General features: G+C 45.0%; 1 protein-coding gene across 4 annotated transcripts in view; it reads left to right on the top strand.

Moving 5' to 3' along the window:
- Positions 1-20,870, top strand: part of PRKCA (protein kinase C alpha) — a 393,952-nt gene that overhangs the window by 261,764 nt on the left and 111,318 nt on the right. For all 4 annotated transcript variants that reach the window (XR_008294375.1, XM_027048026.2, XM_027048028.2 and 1 more), the window contains 2 exons: positions 9,359-9,470; positions 12,911-13,039. Coding sequence is in view for 3 of the 4 variants with exons in the window: in XM_027048026.2 (XP_026903827.1) it covers positions 9,359-9,470; positions 12,911-13,039 (241 nt within the window). In the remaining variant the exon portion in view is untranslated. The remainder of the gene's footprint in view (positions 1-9,358; positions 9,471-12,910; positions 13,040-20,870) is intronic.

The raw sequence follows: 20,870 nt of genomic DNA, 5'->3' as shown, positions 1-20,870 counted from the left end.
TACAAGCTTTCAAAATTTGAAGTTCTTAATCCATTCTTTTGTCCTTCCTCAAATATTATAAAATGGCAGTAGGGTGTGAGCTTTCTCTGTGTCTTTGTGGATTATATTACTACTCAAAATGTTTTCTGTCCCTTCACAGAGAGGATTATATACGCTTGCCCTGCTGATTCCCAGCTTGGCCGTGTGTCTTACTTTGGCTGATGAAATGTGAGCGGAAATGATGGCATCATTTCCAAGTCAGAGATTTAAGAGCCGTTGAGTGGTTCTGACATTCTCCTTTGCCATGAGACTGGCACTATCCCAGATGAGGGCTGCTCTCTCAGCTTGGGTCCCAGGAGAAAGAACAAAAAAATAAATGTTTACTGTGTTGAGCCACTGAAAATTAGGAGTGATTTGCTAATAAAACGTAACTCTGCTTCTCCCAAGTGAGACTTGACCTGAGCCACACCTGAAGTCTTTACCACCATATACATGTTGCCTGGCACATAGTTAAGTGTCCAGTAAATGATTTTCGGGGTGAAATGAAGAGGAGATCCCATACTTTTAAATGAATAACATTAGGCTTTGTGACTTGGATATTTGCACATTTTAAACATTTTAATACCAGAATTTCATACTAAACCATCAAAGATTCTTTTGTAATTTGAAAGCTGTAAGTGACAGGACATCAATATATGTCAAGTTTTTGTCCTAAGATGATGGAAGCATATAAGTTTGATTACAGGCAGGGAGATGGTGGTTATATTATAGCTTTTAATTAAGATTTCCTTCTCGGGGCGCCTGGGAGGCTCAGACGGTTAAGCGTCTGACTTCGGCTCAGGTCATGATCTCACGGCTTGTGAGTTCAAGCCCCGCATCGGGCTCTGTGCTGACAGCTCAGAGCCTGGAGCCTCTTCAGATTCTGTCTGTCTGTCTCTGTCTCTGTCTCTGTCTCTCTCTGCCTCTCCCCCGCTCACACTCTGTCTCTGTCTCTCAAAAATAAATAAACATTAAAAAAAAAAAAAAAAAGATTTCCTTCTCATTGATGGCTACTGGTTCCAAATATTTGCAGAGTGAGCTCATATAGGCACCTTCTCAGCAGATTGCTGGAAAAGCTATAGACACAGTTCGTTTATCACCAGGTCGAGCAGTTGTGCCCCAGTTCCTTTGACATGTGCAGGCTCTCCCTCTAACGGCATCTCATGATCCTTTTGAAATATAACCATATATATTCAGCTGGGATTCAAGGTAATTTGGATTACAGAGGCAATGTGTGCATTCATTCTTTTTAACTTAAATCTTTTCAGATAGGTGTAGTCTCCTCTCCCTGTCATTTCTAAATCTATTCTGTCACAACACTTTCCCAGAGGCGTGCATATATATATATATATATATATATATATATATATATATGGCTGCATTATTGTTCTATATCTGGGGGGATTGTCTTTCATTCTGTTTTTCTACCTGAATGTCATTTTTTTTATGTTCCATTCTGCGGTTGTACTCTTTTCATTAGACAGTATATCTTAGAGACCTGTCCATGTTATGGTTACAGAAAGACCTAGCTCATTTGATTTAACTGCTACGTAGTATTCCATAGTATAAATATGTTTTGGTTTATTTAGCCATTGTCTTGCTGGTAGAGATTTATGTAGAATTTTTTTTAAGAGTTGGCTGCTTTGTATTTAATGGTTACAGCATCTTGTACAACTGGGCAAAGGACCCATAAGAATTCCTCTACTAGCAGAACCCAGTTGGGCAAGTTAGTTCACCTGTAAAGATGTGTGTTATTCATCAGAATAAAATAGGGCTACGTTAAGATAAAAAGTGAACTGTCAACAGAAATGCAAGTTCCTTGGTTCTTCCTTACGACAGGCACCATTCAAGCAAGCCGGTGTAATCCAAGGCCTGAGGCATGCCGTGCACCCAAATATCCAGTGGACCAGGCCGATTCTGCAGCCTGAGAAGGGATTTGGGAGCCTTGCTCAGTACATGGTGTCCAGTGTAATAATTATGGTGATATTCAAGTTACATAAAGTCACCCTGATCATATGATCTGGTTTTGGTTATATTCTCATGGTAACAACAACAACAACAACAACAACTTAAATAGGAATTTTGAATGTTATTAAAAAAATTTCTCAAGAAATTTAAGATCACAGAAATGATGCCAGATTCACCCTTGGAGCAGTGTTCTTGGTGTTGCTTGTATAGTCAGCATGTGGGTGACATTTAGACCCAGGCTTGGCTTACAGTATGATTCATGAGAACACATCAGATGGTGAACATGGGGAATTTTCCTTGGTATTTAGAAGGAGCAGCTTGCAGGAGGCACACTGCTTCGGGCGCTTAAGGAAGCCACCCCACAGGCTTCTCTCAGTTAAAAACAGTCTTTTCAAGAGACTCTTAAAGTCTGAACTCTGGCCCTCAGTGACAGCCATTTTGGTGCTCTGTGAGAAACCTGTGGGGCATTTCAGAGACCTTCAAATACTGCTGGAAAATCCAAGGCAGGCTGACCTCCAGCCAAAAGGCTGCCATTATTTTACTCGGCAAATTAAAAGGGCATTTGAAATGATGGCTGTTCAACTGTAAACATCAAAAAGCATCATTGATTGCCTGCCAGTGGGTGTATAGGGAGCTTTAGCCCCTCTGGAGGTTTCACATTACACATTGGAGGACTCCAGCCTTGAAGGCCACCGCTTAAAGCGTACCTTGAGGGGTGCCTGGGTGGCTTAGTTGGTTAAGCATCCAACTCCTGGTTTCAGCTCCGGTCATGATCTCATGTTCGTGGGTTCCAACTCTGCATTGGGCTCTGCCCTGACAATGCAGAGCCTGCTTGGGATTCCCCTCCAGCCCCCTCCCCCCCGCCCCCCAAGACCTCCCCTGCTTGCTCACTCGCTCTCTCAAGTAAACATTAAAAAAAAAAAAAAACTTCCCTTGAGCACACCTTCTAGATGGTTATAGCTAACACAACAAGAAGGCATCCAGGACACTTAAGGCCTCATCAGTATCAAAATTTTGTGCAGCATAGACCCATGGGTTTATTTTCAGCCCATTGCATAATGGTGGTGGTGATTTTGACAAAAGACTGACAAGTCCTGGTAGAAATGTGGAACAATGTCTCCAAGGAAAGCTAATTAAGTTTTAAGTTGCTGTATTATAAAAACTAAGATGTGAGAAACAGACCACAGATGCTTTCAGTAGAACTTGAAATTTTCATTTGTTACTTTTTTCTAAGAGGTCTGGATTTAGATTTGTGGGTTAGACTTCATTTGTGCCTATGAAAATTGGTTTAGTCAGAAACTTTTTTCTCCCTCTAACTGCGTCTACAACAGAAACAGCAGAGCTGAATGGCTCCCCCTTTCATTATAACATAATGTCAGGCTTCTGACATGTGACAGTAGGTTTCATACTCCACTTAATGAGAGACTGCCAGTGTCTAGTGAAGTAAAAAGTAAGATTATGTGTATTGCATTAAGTGGGGGAAATTTTACTAACTTTGTAGTAGTGAAGGCCTGGAGTATACCCGCCATTTGTGTGTCTGTTGGCGCCGGAGCGGGGGGGGGGGTGTCTAAGGTCAGACTCAACCATAAGTAATATGTAGGATACCTTTATCTCCAATCCTCAGGTGCATAGTGGTAAAAATAAGCTTTTGTGAAGACCTTAGTACACATTCACTGAAGGCTCAGCATGCGTGAGACAAATGGTTTTAGAGGAAAATAAGACAGGTGACCGTATCCAGGTGGCTTTGCAGTCCTAGAGGCCTCTGTTTCTTTTCCCTTTTTGCTGGGGTCTCCAGGGAGCTTGGGTATAATACTAAAAATTCTTGCCTTGGTTCTGATCCAGCTGCAAATTCAGCATTGAGCTTGAGGGCCTCTCGGACTTCGTCCTGTCCTCTGCGTGTATGTCTGGGATGTGCTTGTGTGTGTGATACAATGAGGAAAAAAATGAAAGAGGAGGTAAAGTAATAACCCCATAAGCAGCAGAATGTGTAAGTGGCATATTAAAGACTGAAATCACACGTTCTGGAAGGCCAGTGGAAAGAGGAAAATTGTGACTGGTGTTCATGTCTGGGGAGGCTTCCCGGAAGGAGGAAGCAGCTTAGTGATTTGCCATCTTTGGTGTTTGGGCCTGAGATGGTTAGGTTAGGCCAGGAGGGAGCAGCGAACAAGCCTGGGTTACATGCACCCCCAGAAGCCCACAACTTACCTTTCAAGGCCCACGACCCCCCCGCTGCCACCGTCACTTGGGGGGGCCCCCGGTTATCCTCCACCCTGAAATCCTTTTGTTTTGAGAAGCTGGTCAGAAAGGTTTGGAAATAGCACATGGTTTCTTTGCTTTGAGCAAAGCATTCTGATTCTGGTTTTCCAATAAATCTTTCAACTCCCCCTCCCACCACCCTGTCACGAGACCCGGTGGGTTATGTATTTGGTGGATAGCAATATACGCTCCTTTGCTGGTGGTCTACTTGAATTCGTGGTATTTACCCAGCAAATAGTACTGTATTCCCCATTCAGTACATGGTGTATTTGGTTCATAAGCTGTACAATAAAAATACACATATTGGAGGGGCACCTGGGTGGCTCAGTCGGTTAAGCATCTGACTTTGGCTCAGGTCATGATCTCTTGGTTTGTGAATTTGAGCCCTGTGTCAGGCTCCGTGCTGACAGCTCAGAGCCTGGAGCCTGCTTCAGATTCTGTCTGTCTCTCTCTCCGCCCCTCCCCCACTCGCGCGCACGCGCTCTCTCTCTCTCTCTCTCTCTCTCAAAAATAAACATTAAAAAAAAATACATGCATGGGAATTATGCATGTAAGATCTGGTGAAACCCTGAAGTCTATAGTTAATGCCACTTAGCAGCGTCCCAAGCCTGGTTTTCCTAACATACTGTGGTTATATACGATGTTATCACTGGGGAAAGCTGGGCGAAGCATATATGGGAACAACCTGTACTATTTTTACAGACTGCTGTGAGTCTTAAATGGTTTTAAAATAAAAATTAATAGTTTTTCTTTCTAAAAACAAGGCCGAATCAAAGAGATCGTCCAACCTGGTTAACTTTTATTTTAGCGGTGGCCTCCCTCCCCCGACCCTCAGCAGCCCGCGGGCGTCTCCTGACACCTGTAGGGCCCCGTGAAATACCAACTCCAAAGTGCTGACCCAATCCCTTCAGACTCCCGATGACGAAATCAGAGCCCAAAGAAGTCAGGCACACCACTAGCTAGCAGCCATGGATAGGAACAGAAAGAACCTGAGAGCTTTTTAGGACAGCTGTTCTCTGTAAATCATCGTAAGTCATGGCTCTTTAGCTAACAGTGTGGTTTTGTTTGTCAGAGGAGGTGAGATTAATTCAACTGGAAATGAGTGTCCGTGCTCCTGCATTCCATTTCCGTGGAGGGAGAGATGAACTGTCCTTACGGGCAAAGCAGTACACAGTCGGGTTGGGTTGGCGGGTGGTTTCACGGTTTACCACCCGGCGCGGGTCACTTGCCTGGGAAGGCCGGTCTGGGGCAGAGGACAGGAACCCAGGACCCCAGAGGAAGTCGCCTGCCTTCTTGCCAACTTGGCTTCTGTCCCAACCACCTGTGAGCCCCAAAGTTGATCAGCTTTCCTCTTGCTCTCTTCCCATTCTGGCCCACGTCCACTATTACTGGAAAACCTTGGGCATCTTGGAGTTTCCTTCTAAGGATAGTATAACTGTAATAATCTTGTATTTGTCTAGGGATTTTCAGGTTGCAAAGCCCTCACCCATGTTCCCTAAGATAAGCCCCACCCCCAGACTACGACATAGGCAGACTGGCTTTATTTCTGCTTTTAAAAATGCGTGACATGGCTTGTCCAAGGTGGAGTTTGTATCAAAACTCAAGTCAGAACACAGGTCTCCAGAATCCTGGTAAATGCTCTTTTTGTAGGAGAGGTCTTGGTCATCGTAAAGCACTCGCACGCACTTGATGATCAACGAACAGGTTGACAGTTATTACTGTCGTTATCGTAGACCTGATCTCTGGCCACTCATGATTTTGGAGTGTGAGGACTCCCAAGACTTGGTCATCCTCCACTCTTCTACAGAAGGTGGAAGTGATGGTTTCCTCTCTTCCTACACCTCCAAACGGTTAGAGCCTAAAGATGCCATTTGGGGACCAGATGAGTAGGACTTAGATTTTCCTGAAAAGTGAAGCAAGTTGCCTGTGTGCCACATCAACAGAGATCTGAGTGACAACCCACTGGCAGGACAGCCACCCTGGAGCTGCCTGACACACCCAGGCTCCAGAGGGCTGTGCGTGAGCTGCCGTGCCTTATTTAGTGCCTGCTGTTGATGCCTTCCTTCTGCAGGGGGAACTGCCTGATTCCTTTCCTCTAGCACCCTGTTTGCCCTCCACGTGGTGGGACGTAACCTTTACTGTCAACATGAGAGCTTTTAATTGATCCTGACATTGTTCTGTGCCCTTGACGTTCTGCCTAACATCTGGGAGATTGGAGAAATGGTGGGATGCTCTAACGGAGGAAGGCTAAGCCCATACTTGGGACCATATTCACAGCTACTACTTGTTAAGGAAAATAAGCTCCCAAGGATGGCATTGATCTTTCACACCCTAAGAGACATTTAGAAAGTAAACTAATGACCTACCTCAATATTGCTAACCATCTGCACACACCTGTAACTAGCACCTATTAGGCACTTACTAGATCTTTACGAAATGACCTTCTAAAGGCCCTCAGTCTTTATGTGCCTGCCAACATTAGGATCACCTGAAGGATTTGTTGAACCATGAACCTTGAGGCCTCACATAGAGAGTTTCTGATCCGTTCAGTATGGAGAAGGGCTTAATAATTTCTGACAAGTTCCAGGTGATGCTGGTGCCTTGTAGAGACCATATTTTGAAAACCATGATCTGAAGCAGAGGCAGGTAAAGTTGTTTGTTGTGTTGTGTTTTGTTTTGTTTTGTAAGGGCCAGATAGATAATATTTTAGGCTTTGTAGCCATGTTTTAGGCTTTGTGGGCTCTGTCACAACTACTTAACTCCGCCATGGTAGCCACAGAAAATATATAAATGAGTGAGCATGGCTGTGTTCTAATAAAACTTTATTTACAAAACAGGTAGTAGGCTCGTTTTAAAAAATGTGTTGAAAATATAAAACTTTGAAAATATGTTAAGATCCTGGATGGATTTTTTTCAAAGCTCTTGGATGGGAATCAGTGTTAAAGATGCAAACGTTGGTCGGATCCTATCTGAGCCCTTCCCTGGCCACGTGACTTTGAAGGTCACTAATGCCTCTGCAGACTGAAGATAATAATACAGGGAAAAATGAAATGTTAACATGTATCGAGTCTGGTGCTTGCATGTTTAGCGTAATATTCTTTATAAGATTCTGCATAATTGAAATATTCTAGAATTTTAAGTTTTATGACTTTAAAAAGTAATTATGGTTGACGCTTGAACAACCTAGATTTGAACTGCATGAATCCACATATACATGGATTTTGTATTACTTTCTCTTTTGTTTTTCTTAACATTTATTTTCCTCTAGTTTCATTACAAGACTACAGTATATATGACCTATAGCGTACAAAATGTGTTAATCAACTATTTTATGTTCCTGGTAAGGCTTCCAGTCAACTGTAGGCTATTAGTAGTTAAGTTTGGGAGGAGTCAAAGTTATACATGGATTTTCAACTGTGGGGGAGTGGGTGTCGATACCCCTAACTCCCTCCTCCCCCCTGCATTGTTCAAGGGTCGGCTGTGTAATTCATTGGCATATGTGGCCTAGATTTTAGACTCTAAAGTCAACCAAAAGATAAGTCATCTTATAGAATCAAAATCACCTTTGGAATTCCCTCAAGTCACCACCAGCATCTAGGCTTTTAGAAAGTCAAAAGCCAAAAGTATCTTTCTTTCGTGTATACACAGCACTAGACTAATGGGATAAGTCAAGCTTACCTTGCCTGCAGTGGAGCTGTTGACCTCATGCCCATCCCCAAAGCCTTGTTCCTCTTTTGTCTTCTCTTAGTTCAGTCAATGGCAGCTCTGTAGTTACAGCTGATTGGGCCACCAAAAATGATTCAGGAGGAGGAATTTAACAAGGAAGTGCCCTGATAAACAGACTTGAGTATGAATTTTTTTTTTTTTAATGTTGGTTTATTTTTGAGAGAGAGCAGGGGAGGGGCAGAGAGAGAGGGAGACATAGAATCCAGAGCACTGTCAGCACAGAGCCTGATGCGGGGCTTAAACTCACAAACCGTGAGATCATGATCTGAGCCGAAGTCAGATGCTCAACCGACTGAGCCACCCAGGTGCCCCTGAAATTTTTTTTTAATATTTCAAGTGGGACATGAAAGTCTTTCTGCTCAACCCTCTATGTTTGCATATTAGTAATGGAGATCCAAGAAGCAGAGGGGCTAATCTACCTAGATAGACCCACCCAAGCATTTAACAAGACTGACTTGTCTTCGTAACAGCTCTGTAAGATAGGTACTGTTAATTTCCCAGTTTGCAGTTGTGGAGGAAATGATATTTGTCCGAGGTCCCACTTCTCGGAGGTAGTCACCCTGGAACTGAACCCAAGCCGTCTGACTGCAGGGTCCATGCTCTTTACTTACTCTGCTAGGCTGTATATAACGTTTAGTTCCTTATCTGCGATCTGTCTATAGATTGAGGAACAGAAAGGCTATTTGAGAGAAAGCTGTTTTGTACCTTCAGTAATTTGTATGTTATGCTAGGGAAAGTAATGAGATGGCAGCAGGGGGCCATGGGGAGTATACTTTCAGTGCATTTCCAATTTTCACCTGATTACCTTGGAGCTTCCCTGTGCAAATGCATATAATGTTACGGGAAATAGTGCAGAAGCAGGAAGATGTCTCTGTTGGTTTGGGTGCATATCTGGTCTTAATATCGTACTTCTAGAAAACTCGCCCAAAAGGAGATCACCCATACTCCATTAAGCAGATCCAGGATCACTCCGTTCAGCTTCACAAATACACCCTGATTTCGTATCTGCCTTGTGCTGCAGCCTGTGCTAGGCGCGAGAGACCCAGCAATAAATACCGTGGCATCTAAGACACTGGGCTTGCCCTCCAGCACTATTATGATTCTAGGTCCTGAGGTGGTAACATTGGTGAAAACCCTGGTGTGTGGAAATTACACCCCATAAAGAAAGGAAACATGGGTATTTCTTATATGGCTCAAAGTGGGCAGCTCATAAAAACTCAATGTGGCAAAGTCACCACCACCCGTGCAATTATCCCAGAGAATGGTGCGCAGTCTGGTTCTATTGAACCTCGACGTGGGGAGGGGAAGAGGCAGGGCCTGAACTTGGCTTAGTCCAAAAATGTGTTTCTTTTGTGACTGGACTGAACAATGCGCTTCTTCTCCCCACCAGGACCCCAGGAGCAAGCACAAGTTTAAAATCCACACTTATGGAAGCCCCACCTTCTGTGATCACTGTGGGTCATTGCTGTATGGACTTATCCATCAAGGGATGAAATGTGACAGTAAGTAAGTTTTCTTTTTCCACTAGATCAGGTGAGGCTCTGCCGTGTACGTGCAGGGTTTGCAGGGCACTTCGGGTTTAGTAACTTCTCAACACGAACTCATCAATAAAAAGACCCTATTCGGGGGCACCCCGGTGGCTCAGTCGGTTAAGTGTCCGACTTCAGCTCAGGTCATGATCTCACCATTCATGAGTTCGAGCCCCGAGTCGGGCTCTGTGCTGACAGCTGGGAGCCTGGAGCCTGCTTCGGATTCTGTGTCTCCCTCCCTCTCTGCCTCTCCCCGGCTCATGCTCGCTCGCTCTCTCTCTCAAAAATAAACAAACATTTAAAAAGATTTTTTGAATAAATAAAAAGAACCCGTTCAAATACATACCACACCAGAAAAATATAGGATCGCTCCACTGTCAGTGTTCTGATTTTTTAAACTACTTACTTGCCTGATTGTGAACCCCCCCCCCGCCACACACACACAAAGAACACCCGATTTATAAATGAAGTTAGTACTGTCACCGTTTTTTGTGGTGGAAATCTTCCATCACTGTAAAATGCAGGCTACTCAAACCCCAAAGCAAATGCCATGCGTTGAAGGTAGACTCCCCCACCTCCAGATTCCACATTTGGTTAGGCTTCACGATAAGCTAAGCAACCCTAGTCATTATCTTCCTGTGTCTCTAATTAGTGGGTGGACTGTGGAAAAATCCAGTAGGCTCTCCTTAAAACTGAAACTACAATGAAAATAAAAACCAGACATCTTAAGTTTGCTCACCCTGCACGTTCATGGACAGATCAAGTTTCTGTCAGTCCGGTTAGAGATGCAATCACGAAGACCGTGGACAAGGCGTCAGCCCCCCTGCACTCTCCTTTTTTGTCCTGCGTGTATTGTCATCAAGCACCAGGTAGAAGGAAAACAACTATGGAAACTCTTTGTTTTGATCGTTCTTATGAGATTCTCCAGGCCGTTTATCTGTTTCAATAGTGGTTTCTACTTTTAGGACACAAAAAGGTAATTACCGAACCTGTTTTTCTGGTAGACAGGAGAGTGTTGGGGAAACATCAATATATTGCCATTTGTTAAATATTGCTATTATGGCCAAAAGCTCTGTGTGTCCTGCATGGAACGGAGGCGGTGTATATACAAATCAAGGTTAAATGAACGTTATAGAACAGATGGATGGTTTCTCAGCACATGGGGGTTCTTCACCTTAGAGAGCTGTCAAATTTAATAGCCTAAACAAAACCTTTGTGATGATCCAGACCAGTGGTTTTCTGTGTTTTGAGAAACCCTGGGATTCCAAAGACATGGTTTTTCAGGGATTCTGCGAATGTGAATTCTAAGTGCATTTGTAAATACACTCCTAAGTATTTTAAAACTTGGAACAAGAGTGAACGCTTCATTCAGTGTGTTACACACTCAAGCTTGACAAGTTGGAGATGATGGTGGAGACCGTGTTCTGCCAGCTTTACTCACGGGGCTGAGCGTGCAGCCAAGTTTCTGCTGCCGAATCCACTTAACCGAAGAGCCAACCAGGTTGTATGTTGTCGAACAACATTTACCATCTCTACATATGCTTCTGTTCTGAGTCTGGATTTGGGGCTGCGGGACAACTTTAACAAAGCACAGAAGTAAGTGCCCTGTCAGGGCTGAACCGAGACAGCTGGTTTCACGGTTCTGTTTGGATCAGGGGGCTCTATAGGTTATCCACGAATGTCTTTATACCGAATAAATGGTATAAATTTGAATTTGTTAACTAGGCTTATGCTAATGAAGGAACACTCGTCTGGTTTATATGTTGGGATTCTGCTTAAGATTTTGTTGGAAAAATGGGTCCCACTACTAAAAAATTTTGAAAGCCGCTGAACTGGGCCAGTGCTTTTGTTTGGTTTTGTTTTGTGGTCAGCTCTTTTCCTTGGAGTCGTATGGCTTCTGGGGCCTGTGCTCCTTCCTCAAGGGAAGCCAAGAAGCTCACGGGTGCCAGGACCCCAACACCTCCCTTAACTTCCACAGAGAAGGTATCTCTTTCTGTGCTTCGCATGTCGTAGGGTTACAATACTGTGTGCAATTCTGCTTGGTAGGGGAACGACCTTAGCAACCACTGTCCAGAACAGCCCCTTGGTTTGCAGAGTAGGAAATGGGATCAGAGAGAGCACTTGAGTTTTCCAAGATCTCAAAGCTGCTAATGGGGGAGTCAAGACAGGGATACAACCCAGGGCACTTTTGCGTCCCTGTTGTGCCTGTCCTTTGCAGAGAGGCTGGCCTTTATTTCTTCCAAGTTACAATTCTGCCCAAGCACTTACAGACCGGATGTGGTTAATACAAGTCCGATGGATAGCACACCTTTTCAGGAGCGTTTATATTGGCTGCCTCAAGGTGCTTGATTCTGAATGGTTAGCTTCAGAAATAGAAACCTAAACAGAATTCACGTTTGTGAATCGGCCAATTGTCCTTTCCTCATTTGTGACCATTATCCTCCTTTCCGCCTTGAATTATAGCAAATATATGTTATTTGCGATGCTTTTTGCAATTTACCTCACCATGTTAAACACTCAAAATGAAATGAACACGAAGGCTCCACCTTGAATGCTACGGAAGAGCCTCGTAGCATCCCACTGGGGGCGTGTGAGGAGTCCAGTGGCCATCGCTCCTCTTGGCAGCCTGAAGGGACAAGAGCAGTAGAGCTGGAACACCTACACAGGCACTCATGTTTGCGTTCAACACACAGGATTCTCTCCAGAGTTTCTTTGGTTCACGGCACGAAGACTGATCTTTTTATTCCTCCCTATCTCACCCACGTAATGTCAGCTGGTAAGGAATGGCTCAGCATGCCAGGCGTGTATTTGTTTTACTTAGAATAATATTTAAATATTTGAAGACAGGTTTAAAATCTCAAATACAAGTTCTTCAAAAAAAAAAAAAAAAAAAAAGAATGCAACGTACTGAAGCCTTCTCAGAGATACAGAGTGAACTAAGGCAAGAAATTTTCCAAACTTCCTGTACTCGCCCCATGGACTCATATTCTTGCTGAGTGGTCAGCTCAGAAAGGCATAAGAAATTATTTGGCAAAGAATATCCTCTGTTTAAAATGTGCATATAATTTGCCTCTGCGTGCGTGAAATACTAAGTAGTCTGTGCTTTGTATGCATTTACCTGTGTGCATTCTGTAGTGTTAAATATTTGAAGCATCCACAGACGAGCAGGCAGGGGCATTTTGCTTCAGTTAAGACTGGACAAATATGGCACGGGTATTTTAAGGATATTGTCACACGGAGCCTGTGTGGTAAGGGACATCTGCTAACAGTTCTTGGTGTCACCAAAAACATTATAGCAAAGTATCGAGTTAGAGGGTAGCTCATTTTCACTTGTGCTCATACAGCAAAACACTGAGGAGGTGATGGTTTGAGCCCATATGTCCAGCCTTACCCTTTGCTTTCTTGATTCACAGCCTGTGATATGAACGTGCACAAGCAGTGTGTGATCAATGTCCCCAGCCTCTGTGGGATGGACCACACAGAGAAGAGGGGCCGGATCTACCTGAAGGCTGAGGTCACCGATGAAAAGCTCCATGTCACAGGTAAGGCATGCTTGTGGAGGTGTGAGGCATGCGCAGCTTCTCCGAGGGCGTTGGGGTCCAGGTCAAGAGGGTCCGTCACCGCCTCGGAGCTGGTCAGACTCCGAGCCACCGATTTCCCATGAACACGCCTCCCCAGAGACCACACTGTGTGCCGACTTCCCAGCTGCTCCAGCGCCTTAGAGTCAGAACTGCCGTGGAGACGGAGGTGCTCTGACGGCACGGCCCGTGTACCGTCCCCCGGTGACAGGGGGACAGGGAAGCCAATTAAACAAAATGCCGTCGGTGGGAGTGCACCAGGGTGGGGGGAGATGGGTGGATGATCCAGATGTGTAATGGCCTCGGGCCGCGGTGACCCAATCAGCCCACCCTCTTGAGGACACCAACAGGAAACAAGAAACAGCCATCGCGTTATCGAGTTACGCTTCCTCTGCATCAGGTGCTGAGAATTTCACCATAGATCATTGATTTAGTCCTCTCAACCACCGGCACAGTGGCCTCATTTCCCAGAAGAGGAAACCGAGGCAGAGAGAGATGAGAAATTGGGAATGTCACAGAGCAGGTGAGGAGCCAGGGTGGAACTGTGCCATTTCGACTCCAGACCCCCTGCTTCTCCTGGTGGCACCAAGGGTGCCGCCTGTAAACAGTGCAGTCGGGGGACCAGGATTCCCCGCCCACGGCCCAGAACATTCCCTCCCGGGGGCTGTGTCTGTGTGGGCTGTGCCAAAGCATGGCCTTTCCTTTGGTTTCCCACCAGATCCACTCTGGGTGTCTCCACAAGATACCCAGAAACAAGTCGTCCTAGAGACTTGTTGGCCCAGGACTCATCATGTGTCCTCAGACACTTGGCCGATCTTTTCTGTGGTCCACTCCATGTCGATTTATGGTTTTACGGTCCATCGTCAGCCTTCTGCCTTGTTTCTGTGTCCTTGGGGTTCCCTCATGTGCTACCATACCCTCTCTTTTCTCTCCCAGGGGTGTTCGTTTTCATTTGAATAGCGAAGGTATTATGTTTCCATTTGTATTTAGGAAGTTTAAGCTATCAAACAAATGGAAAGACCGTGTTGTTATTTATTTGTAAATAACGGAAGGTACTGTAGAAGAAGGACTGGCAGGGTCCCTTGAAGGGGGTGGGGGGTGGGGAGAGGAGGAGTTCCAGAGGAAGCTGGCTGCTGAAAACATCCTCAGGTATTTTTTAGTTTGAAAAGTAATCCACCTCTCTACCCAGTGCTGCCCCCTCAGGTAAGACTTTAGAGAAAAATCAAAAGATGTTGAGGTGCTGCTAAGAAAGGGTCAACACACTTCGCCACTGGGGTCACCTTGTGAAAGAAACCAAACGTCGCTAAGGGTCAAGACCGATTTATGAACCACATCCTTGTCATGGGCACACAATCTGTTTTGACCTTTTGGTTTTAGGGACGTTCCTTCGTTTTCTCAGACCATTGCTTTGCACCCTCGCCTCTGGGGCCGCGGCTCTCACCTCCGTTTCCCTTTGATTGGACTGGCGCTGCTGGTGGGGTCCACTCTGCCCTCTGGGCTGGCGGCCAGCGCCCCTCTGGCCTTGAGGGCACCAGTGCTGTCTGCCCGGAGGAAGTGAGGCTCCTTGGGGGCCATGAGAATGTCCCCCGGTGACAGGGGGACAGGGGCCATGCCTTGGGGGCCATGACAGTGTCGGTACCGTCACACCTTTACCCTTGCTCTCTTTTCTACTGAGGCTCTTGCCTCATCGAAGTCATGTGCTGGGAGCAGGGAGTGTGCAGTTTGGGAGAAAATGACCATAAAGCAGTGCGTGGTAAGGGATTCAGAAGCATAATGTAGACTGCCTATTGGCTAAACATTTCAGTGTTTTTCCTTCGCTTTATAAAGCTACTGCTGTTGGCAATATAATAGACCTCGCAGGTGAACAGTCGGAGCCTAATTGTGAGGTGCACAGCCCACTGTGAGACCGGAATGCCGGGGCAGGGTTTTTAAGTGTTCAGCTCTCATTCATCCTGTTTCCGAATACAGCAAAGCACCCTGCACGCTGCACCTGCCCCATGCCTTCTCCTGGAAGAAAAGCAGCAACCGTGTGGTGCTGCCCGGGTTTTCCACAGTCTCCTCCGAGCCTTGAGAGGCTTGCACGTGTAAAACCGCACCGAGGGGCACCGATGCCTGGCTAGTGTGGCACGTGGTACAGAAGACAAAGGCCAGGTCCCATCCTGCAGGGTCAGCAAGGAGTGTGGTCCTAGGGCTCCCACACTAACTGCCCCACCATTGCCTACAGTTGAACCTGATTCACAACTGTCAGATCATCTTAGGAGACAACACCCTTCACTGAGTTACACTTCTCACGCAGGAAAGCCAACGAGCGTAGCTTACGGCGACAATCTAAGTCAAGTCTCTTGAGAATTGGTCTAAAATGTTTTGCCTAGATCTAGCTCTAGGAATGTGAATCCAGCAATGGCTTCACAATAATGGCAACAGCAGCTAACGTGAGTGGTGCCCACAAAGGAGGTACTTCCTTTTTTTTTTTTTTTAATTTGAGAGAGAGAAAGTGGTAGAGAGGGGCAGAGGGAGAGAGAGAGAGAGAGAGAGAGAGAGAGAATGAATCTCAAGCAGGCTCCACACTCAGCACAGAGCCCAAAGCAGGGCTCAATCCTAGGACCCTGGGATCATGACCTGAGCTGAAGTCAGGAGTCAGACGCTCAACCAGCTGAGCCCATCCGTGCCAAAGGGCCATTTTCTAAGCACCTGGCATAGTTAAACTCTACAAACCTGTGTGGAAGTTTACTTTGTTACCCTTACTTTATAGATGAAGGTACAAAAAAATTAAGTGACTCATGCCAAGTCAAGTAGGTGGTAAATTTAGTAGTTAAGTGTTTAATCGCTAGAAGTAGAGAGATTTCAACGATAGTGTCAGTAAGAATTGGAACCTCGTCTTAATTCTGGCTGCTATAATAAATACTATAGACTAGGTGGCTTAAACAACAAACATTTCTTTAGCGCGGCTCTGGAAGCCGGGAAGTCCAAGATCAAAGTTCTTGGTGAGGATTCTTATTTTGGTTTGTAGATGATTGTCTAGCTATGTCATCACTTGGGAGCGGAAAGAGAGAGGAAGTAAGCTCTTTGGTGTGTCTTCTTATAAGAGCACCAATCCCATCGTGAGGTCCCTGCTGTCATGACTTCATTATTTCCCCAAGGCCCCATATTCAAGCAGTTAGGGGTTCCCATCACCTTAGGGGTTAAGGATTCAACATATGAATTCTGGGGGGACACATAATTCATAGCAAATCTATTTTTTTTAAATATGGTTATCATTTATGTCAAGGAAACCTAATCCTAAGTAGGAAAAGCCCCAAACTCAAGGAACTAAGTAATAATCATTTGCCCAGAACTTTTAATTTGGAGTAATTTGAGATTTTCAGAATCAGAGTTAACCTTAATGTAATGAGAACACAAAAAAAAAAAACATAAGTAGAGCTTACCGTCCAAATGCAAAGAAAATAAAAATTCCAGAAGTAGTACAGGGTTCCCTTCACCCAGTCCCCTTCTGCCATATTAACGTTCTTCTGTGACCATAGTTGAAGCATCAAAGTAGACACGTTTTTATTTTTATTATTTTTTGGATATTTATTTTTGAGAGAGCATGAGCAGGGGAGGAACAGAGAGAGAGGGAGACACAGAATCTGAAGCAGGCTTCAGGCTCCACACTGTCAGCACAGTGCCCGACGCGGGGCCCGAACCCTCGAACCGTGAGATCATGACCCGAGCTGCAGTCAGACGCTTAACTGACTGAGCCACCCAGACACCCCAGTAGACATGTTTTTAAATAGTACCTGATAAACTTCTAGAAAACAGGTTCCTGTGTAGCTGTAGTTAGTCACTAGAAATTGCTTTAAAAAGAGCCAAAGAGAAGACTTCTGATGTCTCTTATTCCCGTGGGAAAAGACTACAAGAACTACAGCATGAAGCCCCTTTGGAGCAGAACCTACTGGTGATCCTCCCCACCCCCCACCCCTCCCCTCGCTGCATTACCTGCCCAATCTCCTAACCTAGTAGTTTCAGGCACAAGTTTGTCTTAACGCATTTTAAATAACAGTAGCTACCATTTATTGAGTACGTACTCTATACTCAGTGTTTATAAGACTGGACCTTTCTTTGTGCTGAGTGCTTTCCCTTCCTTGTTCCAGTGACCCCTCAAACAGTGCCACAAATTGCTATGATTATCCTTGCTTTCGAGTCGTGCGAATGAGCCGAGAGAAGGGAAGAAATCGTAACGAAATGGAAAGTGATGGCGGTAGAGCTCCAGTCCACGTCCGACGCCCCGGGGGGCTTTCAGCCCCGAGGCTGCGAACCTCCCAATTCTCTCCCTATTAAAGGGGCTCCTTTTGAATAAATAGCAAGCCCATCTTCACTCCACAGGCTCTGTGAAGGTGCAGAAGGTCCAAATGTGAGACTTAAAGCCAGGGGAGAAAGAAAGTAACTTTAAAAGGAATTAATAGACAGTCCAAGCGCATGTAAAATTAAATGCTTAATGACATGGGTGCTAAATGATACGCCATGGAGGAGACTGAGAACCACAGACACTTGGAAGAACCCGGTATACACAGTGAACCATCACGAGTAGAGCTTATGTCCCAATGCGAGTGCTATCTTGGAAAACGCTTTTAAACCCTGAGCAGCTGTGTTAATGGTTAGATTCGCTCATCTCCATTTTTACCTGTGCAGAATCGCTCAAATTGAAACTAATTCCCAAATTAAAATAGAAACTCCCAACAGACTCCTGCTTTGGGACAGAAATCTGCCTTTTGAAACCAGAGATGAGTTTCCTTTCTAGCTTGGTACAGTATTCATGGGAAAGGGCTCCGCGTTAGTGGTATATTTTTATTTTTTTGCCTTTGGGCAGTGGCGCTGATGTTATCTGAACTGTGTCATTTTTATTTCTTTCAATATGCGGTTTTAATAGGTTTTCTACATTCTTGTGCGCTCTTTTATTTGGCTTTTAGAGGAATGGTAAAAAAAAAAAATTCCCTCGTGGGAACAAATTTTCAATTTAATGTTGTAAGTAAATGGAAAAAGGATCATATGCTTTACAGCTTCTCCAAGAACACATGTCTCCCACAAATAGATTATTCTGCAGAAGAGTCTCATTTTCTCAAATACTCTGGGTGGTTAATTTGGCGTGGAGATCTAAGTTCTCCACTGAGTTCTGTGGGGGAGGGGAGGGCCTGGGGCAGGATCTGGGGCTCCCTGAAGCAGAAAGGTCACATCCTTCTCTGCCTTCTGAGGCTGTGTGCATTTTGGTGCCCATGCCTCACCACCCTAGCAGTGAAACTTGTGGTCATGATATTGTTGTTTTTTTTTTAACTTTTTTTTTTTTTAATGTTTATTCATTTATTGAGAGAGAAGGATGGAGAACGAACAGGAGAAGGGGTAGAAAGAGAGGGAGACCCAGAATCCAAAGCAGGCTCCAGGCTCTGAGCTGTCGGCACAGAGCCTGATGCGGGGCTCGAACCCACGAACTGTGAGATCATGACCTGAGCCAAAATCGAAAACAACCAACTGAGCCACCCAGGCACCCCAAGTATTGTTCTTAAATTATATTCCCTCCATGTATTTTCCTGTCTTGTTAGTACATAGGCTGCAGAGTCAAGGCAATGAGATTCAGTTTTGTGTCATAATCATTCTTTGATTCATCCATTCATTAATACATCTATTGAACGTGTGTCAGGCTCTCTTAAGGCACCAAGGAAGCAAAGATAATTAAGACATGTCTTTCATCATGGAATGTGTGATCTTTGGAGGGGAGGGGGCAGGTGGAATTAAGTCATTTAAAAAAAAAAAAAAATGAAGAATGACCGGTAGTGTGCCAGATGCCTTCATGGGTGGTCAGAGCTTGGGTGAGCGACACCTCACCTGCCCTGTGAAAGCTGCAGACAGCTTTATGTAGCAGGTGACCGTGAAGATAGGAAGGCATTTCAGATACAGGTGCAGAGCTGTGGAAGGACATAGCGTGTTCAGGAGGTTCGACACAGTCCAGGATTTGGCAAATTTTGAGTGTCAGGTGGGGAGAGCTGGAAGGAAACTTCTTTCCATTTTCAGGGGATCAGGGCTATAGTCCTCAGGTTTACAGACTGCACAGTTCTTAGGGGCCATGGAGTATGGGCTCTGGGTTAAATATGTCTTTCTGAAACAGGAGGATTTTAAGTTGCAAGTGGCTAGGTTTTCAACAAGGACAGAGCATCAGTCTCCAAGCCTGAACTCCGGACCTCACCCTGAGGTTCACAGTGACCCTCGACTTTCTTTGTCAATGCCGAGAAAGGGGGCAGAGCAGGTGGTCCACTGGTTCCTGAAAGCTTTGTAGGGATCTTTCCCCCAATGGCGGACGGGCTTGTGGAATAAAATAATCAGTGTGAGGCTGCCAGGAAGGAGGAGTTGGCCTGAGCTGCTTGCTTAAAGGAGAAGCTATTACTCAGAGGTAATTTCTACGAAATAAAATCTTGGCTGCGGGATCTGGATCCAGCCCAGGAGCACGATAGGTAACGCAGCCGATGGAGCTGGCCTGGGGTTTGGGATAGAGAGAGGTCAGCAAGAAACAGCTTACCCTCAGGTATATCCACATTGTCCGTTACTGGTGAGACTCCATTGATCACCTAGTTTGGGTATTTTCCTCGACCCCTCCACTACAGAGGCACCTGTTTCTGTTTATAATTAATAAGGAGTCTGGGTGTCCTATTTGGAGACCAGCAGTCTTCCATCCAGGGGTCATAGCATCCACGGAGGGGCCGTAACCAGTTATCACATTCATGGTTGCACAGTGGTGACTCTCTAATTCTGCAGTTCCTTCTATGATCATTTGCTGGCATTTGTCTGAAAGAAAGGCTTTTCATTTACCACCCCCCCTACATTTTTTTAAGTGGCAGTTTGAGCCCACAAGTTCTTTTTGACTGTCAATTTTTTTCTGTTCAAATTATTCAAAATATGGCCAGTGAGAGCTCCCTTCACCTTTTGACATGACCCACCAGGGTTTATTTTTTCGTTTTTTTTTTTTTTTGTTTTTTCTTTTTGTTAACACTTCCTTTCTTTCTGGAACAGGAGAAGTTCCCATTGTACTTAATGTTTCTGAGTAACCCTGGGTACTTTTTTCTTTTTTTAACTGGGAAATAAGAATCCGAAGTCTAGGTGTCTAGGTGCTGGGGTGCTCCTTGCTCCTGGGGTGTTACGGCTTCTCAGTCCTTGCAGTAGACAGAGGTCAGAATCTTTTTTTTTTTTTTCTTTTAATGACTCCACACTAGTGCTTCTGGTTCTGATTGTCCCGGGTTCTTCCTTACCTTTCTCCAGTCCTTTCTCTTCCACCTCCTGATCCCTGGTTCCTGATGACATCAATAAGTTTATCCTTTGCTCTTCCCCACATGATATGCAGCAGAATTTCAGAATTCATACAGTTACTGGTGACTCTAAGAACAATCCAGTTCCATAAAATTCACGATTCTATTGCATTTCTTGGGGCACCTGGGCGGATCAGTCGGTTAAGCGTCCAACTCTTGGTTTTCGGCTCAGGTCATGATCTCACGTTTCATGAGTTTGAGCCCCAAATCGGGTTCTGCACTGCCCGTGCAGAGCCTGCTTAGGACTCTCTCTCTCTCTCCCCCCTCCCCATTCATGCGTGCTCACTCTCCTTCTCTCTCAGAATAAACAAACTTTTAAAAAAGGATAAACACGAGATATTGTTGCAGTTCTTAAAAATCCTTAAATGATAGCCCACTAAGGGTAAATAGTCAAAATGCTGTCGCTTGGATTTAATGTTTTCCAGTGAGTTCTGTTCTCCACTTGATACATGCTTCCTTAACCAGGT

The sequence above is a fragment of the Acinonyx jubatus genome, chromosome E1 (genome assembly GCF_027475565.1).
Source record: "Acinonyx jubatus isolate Ajub_Pintada_27869175 chromosome E1, VMU_Ajub_asm_v1.0, whole genome shotgun sequence".
Taxonomy (NCBI): Eukaryota; Metazoa; Chordata; class Mammalia; order Carnivora; family Felidae; genus Acinonyx; species Acinonyx jubatus.
The sequence above is the reverse complement of the archived record's forward strand: the minus strand, read 5'-3'. Positions and strand labels throughout refer to the sequence as shown.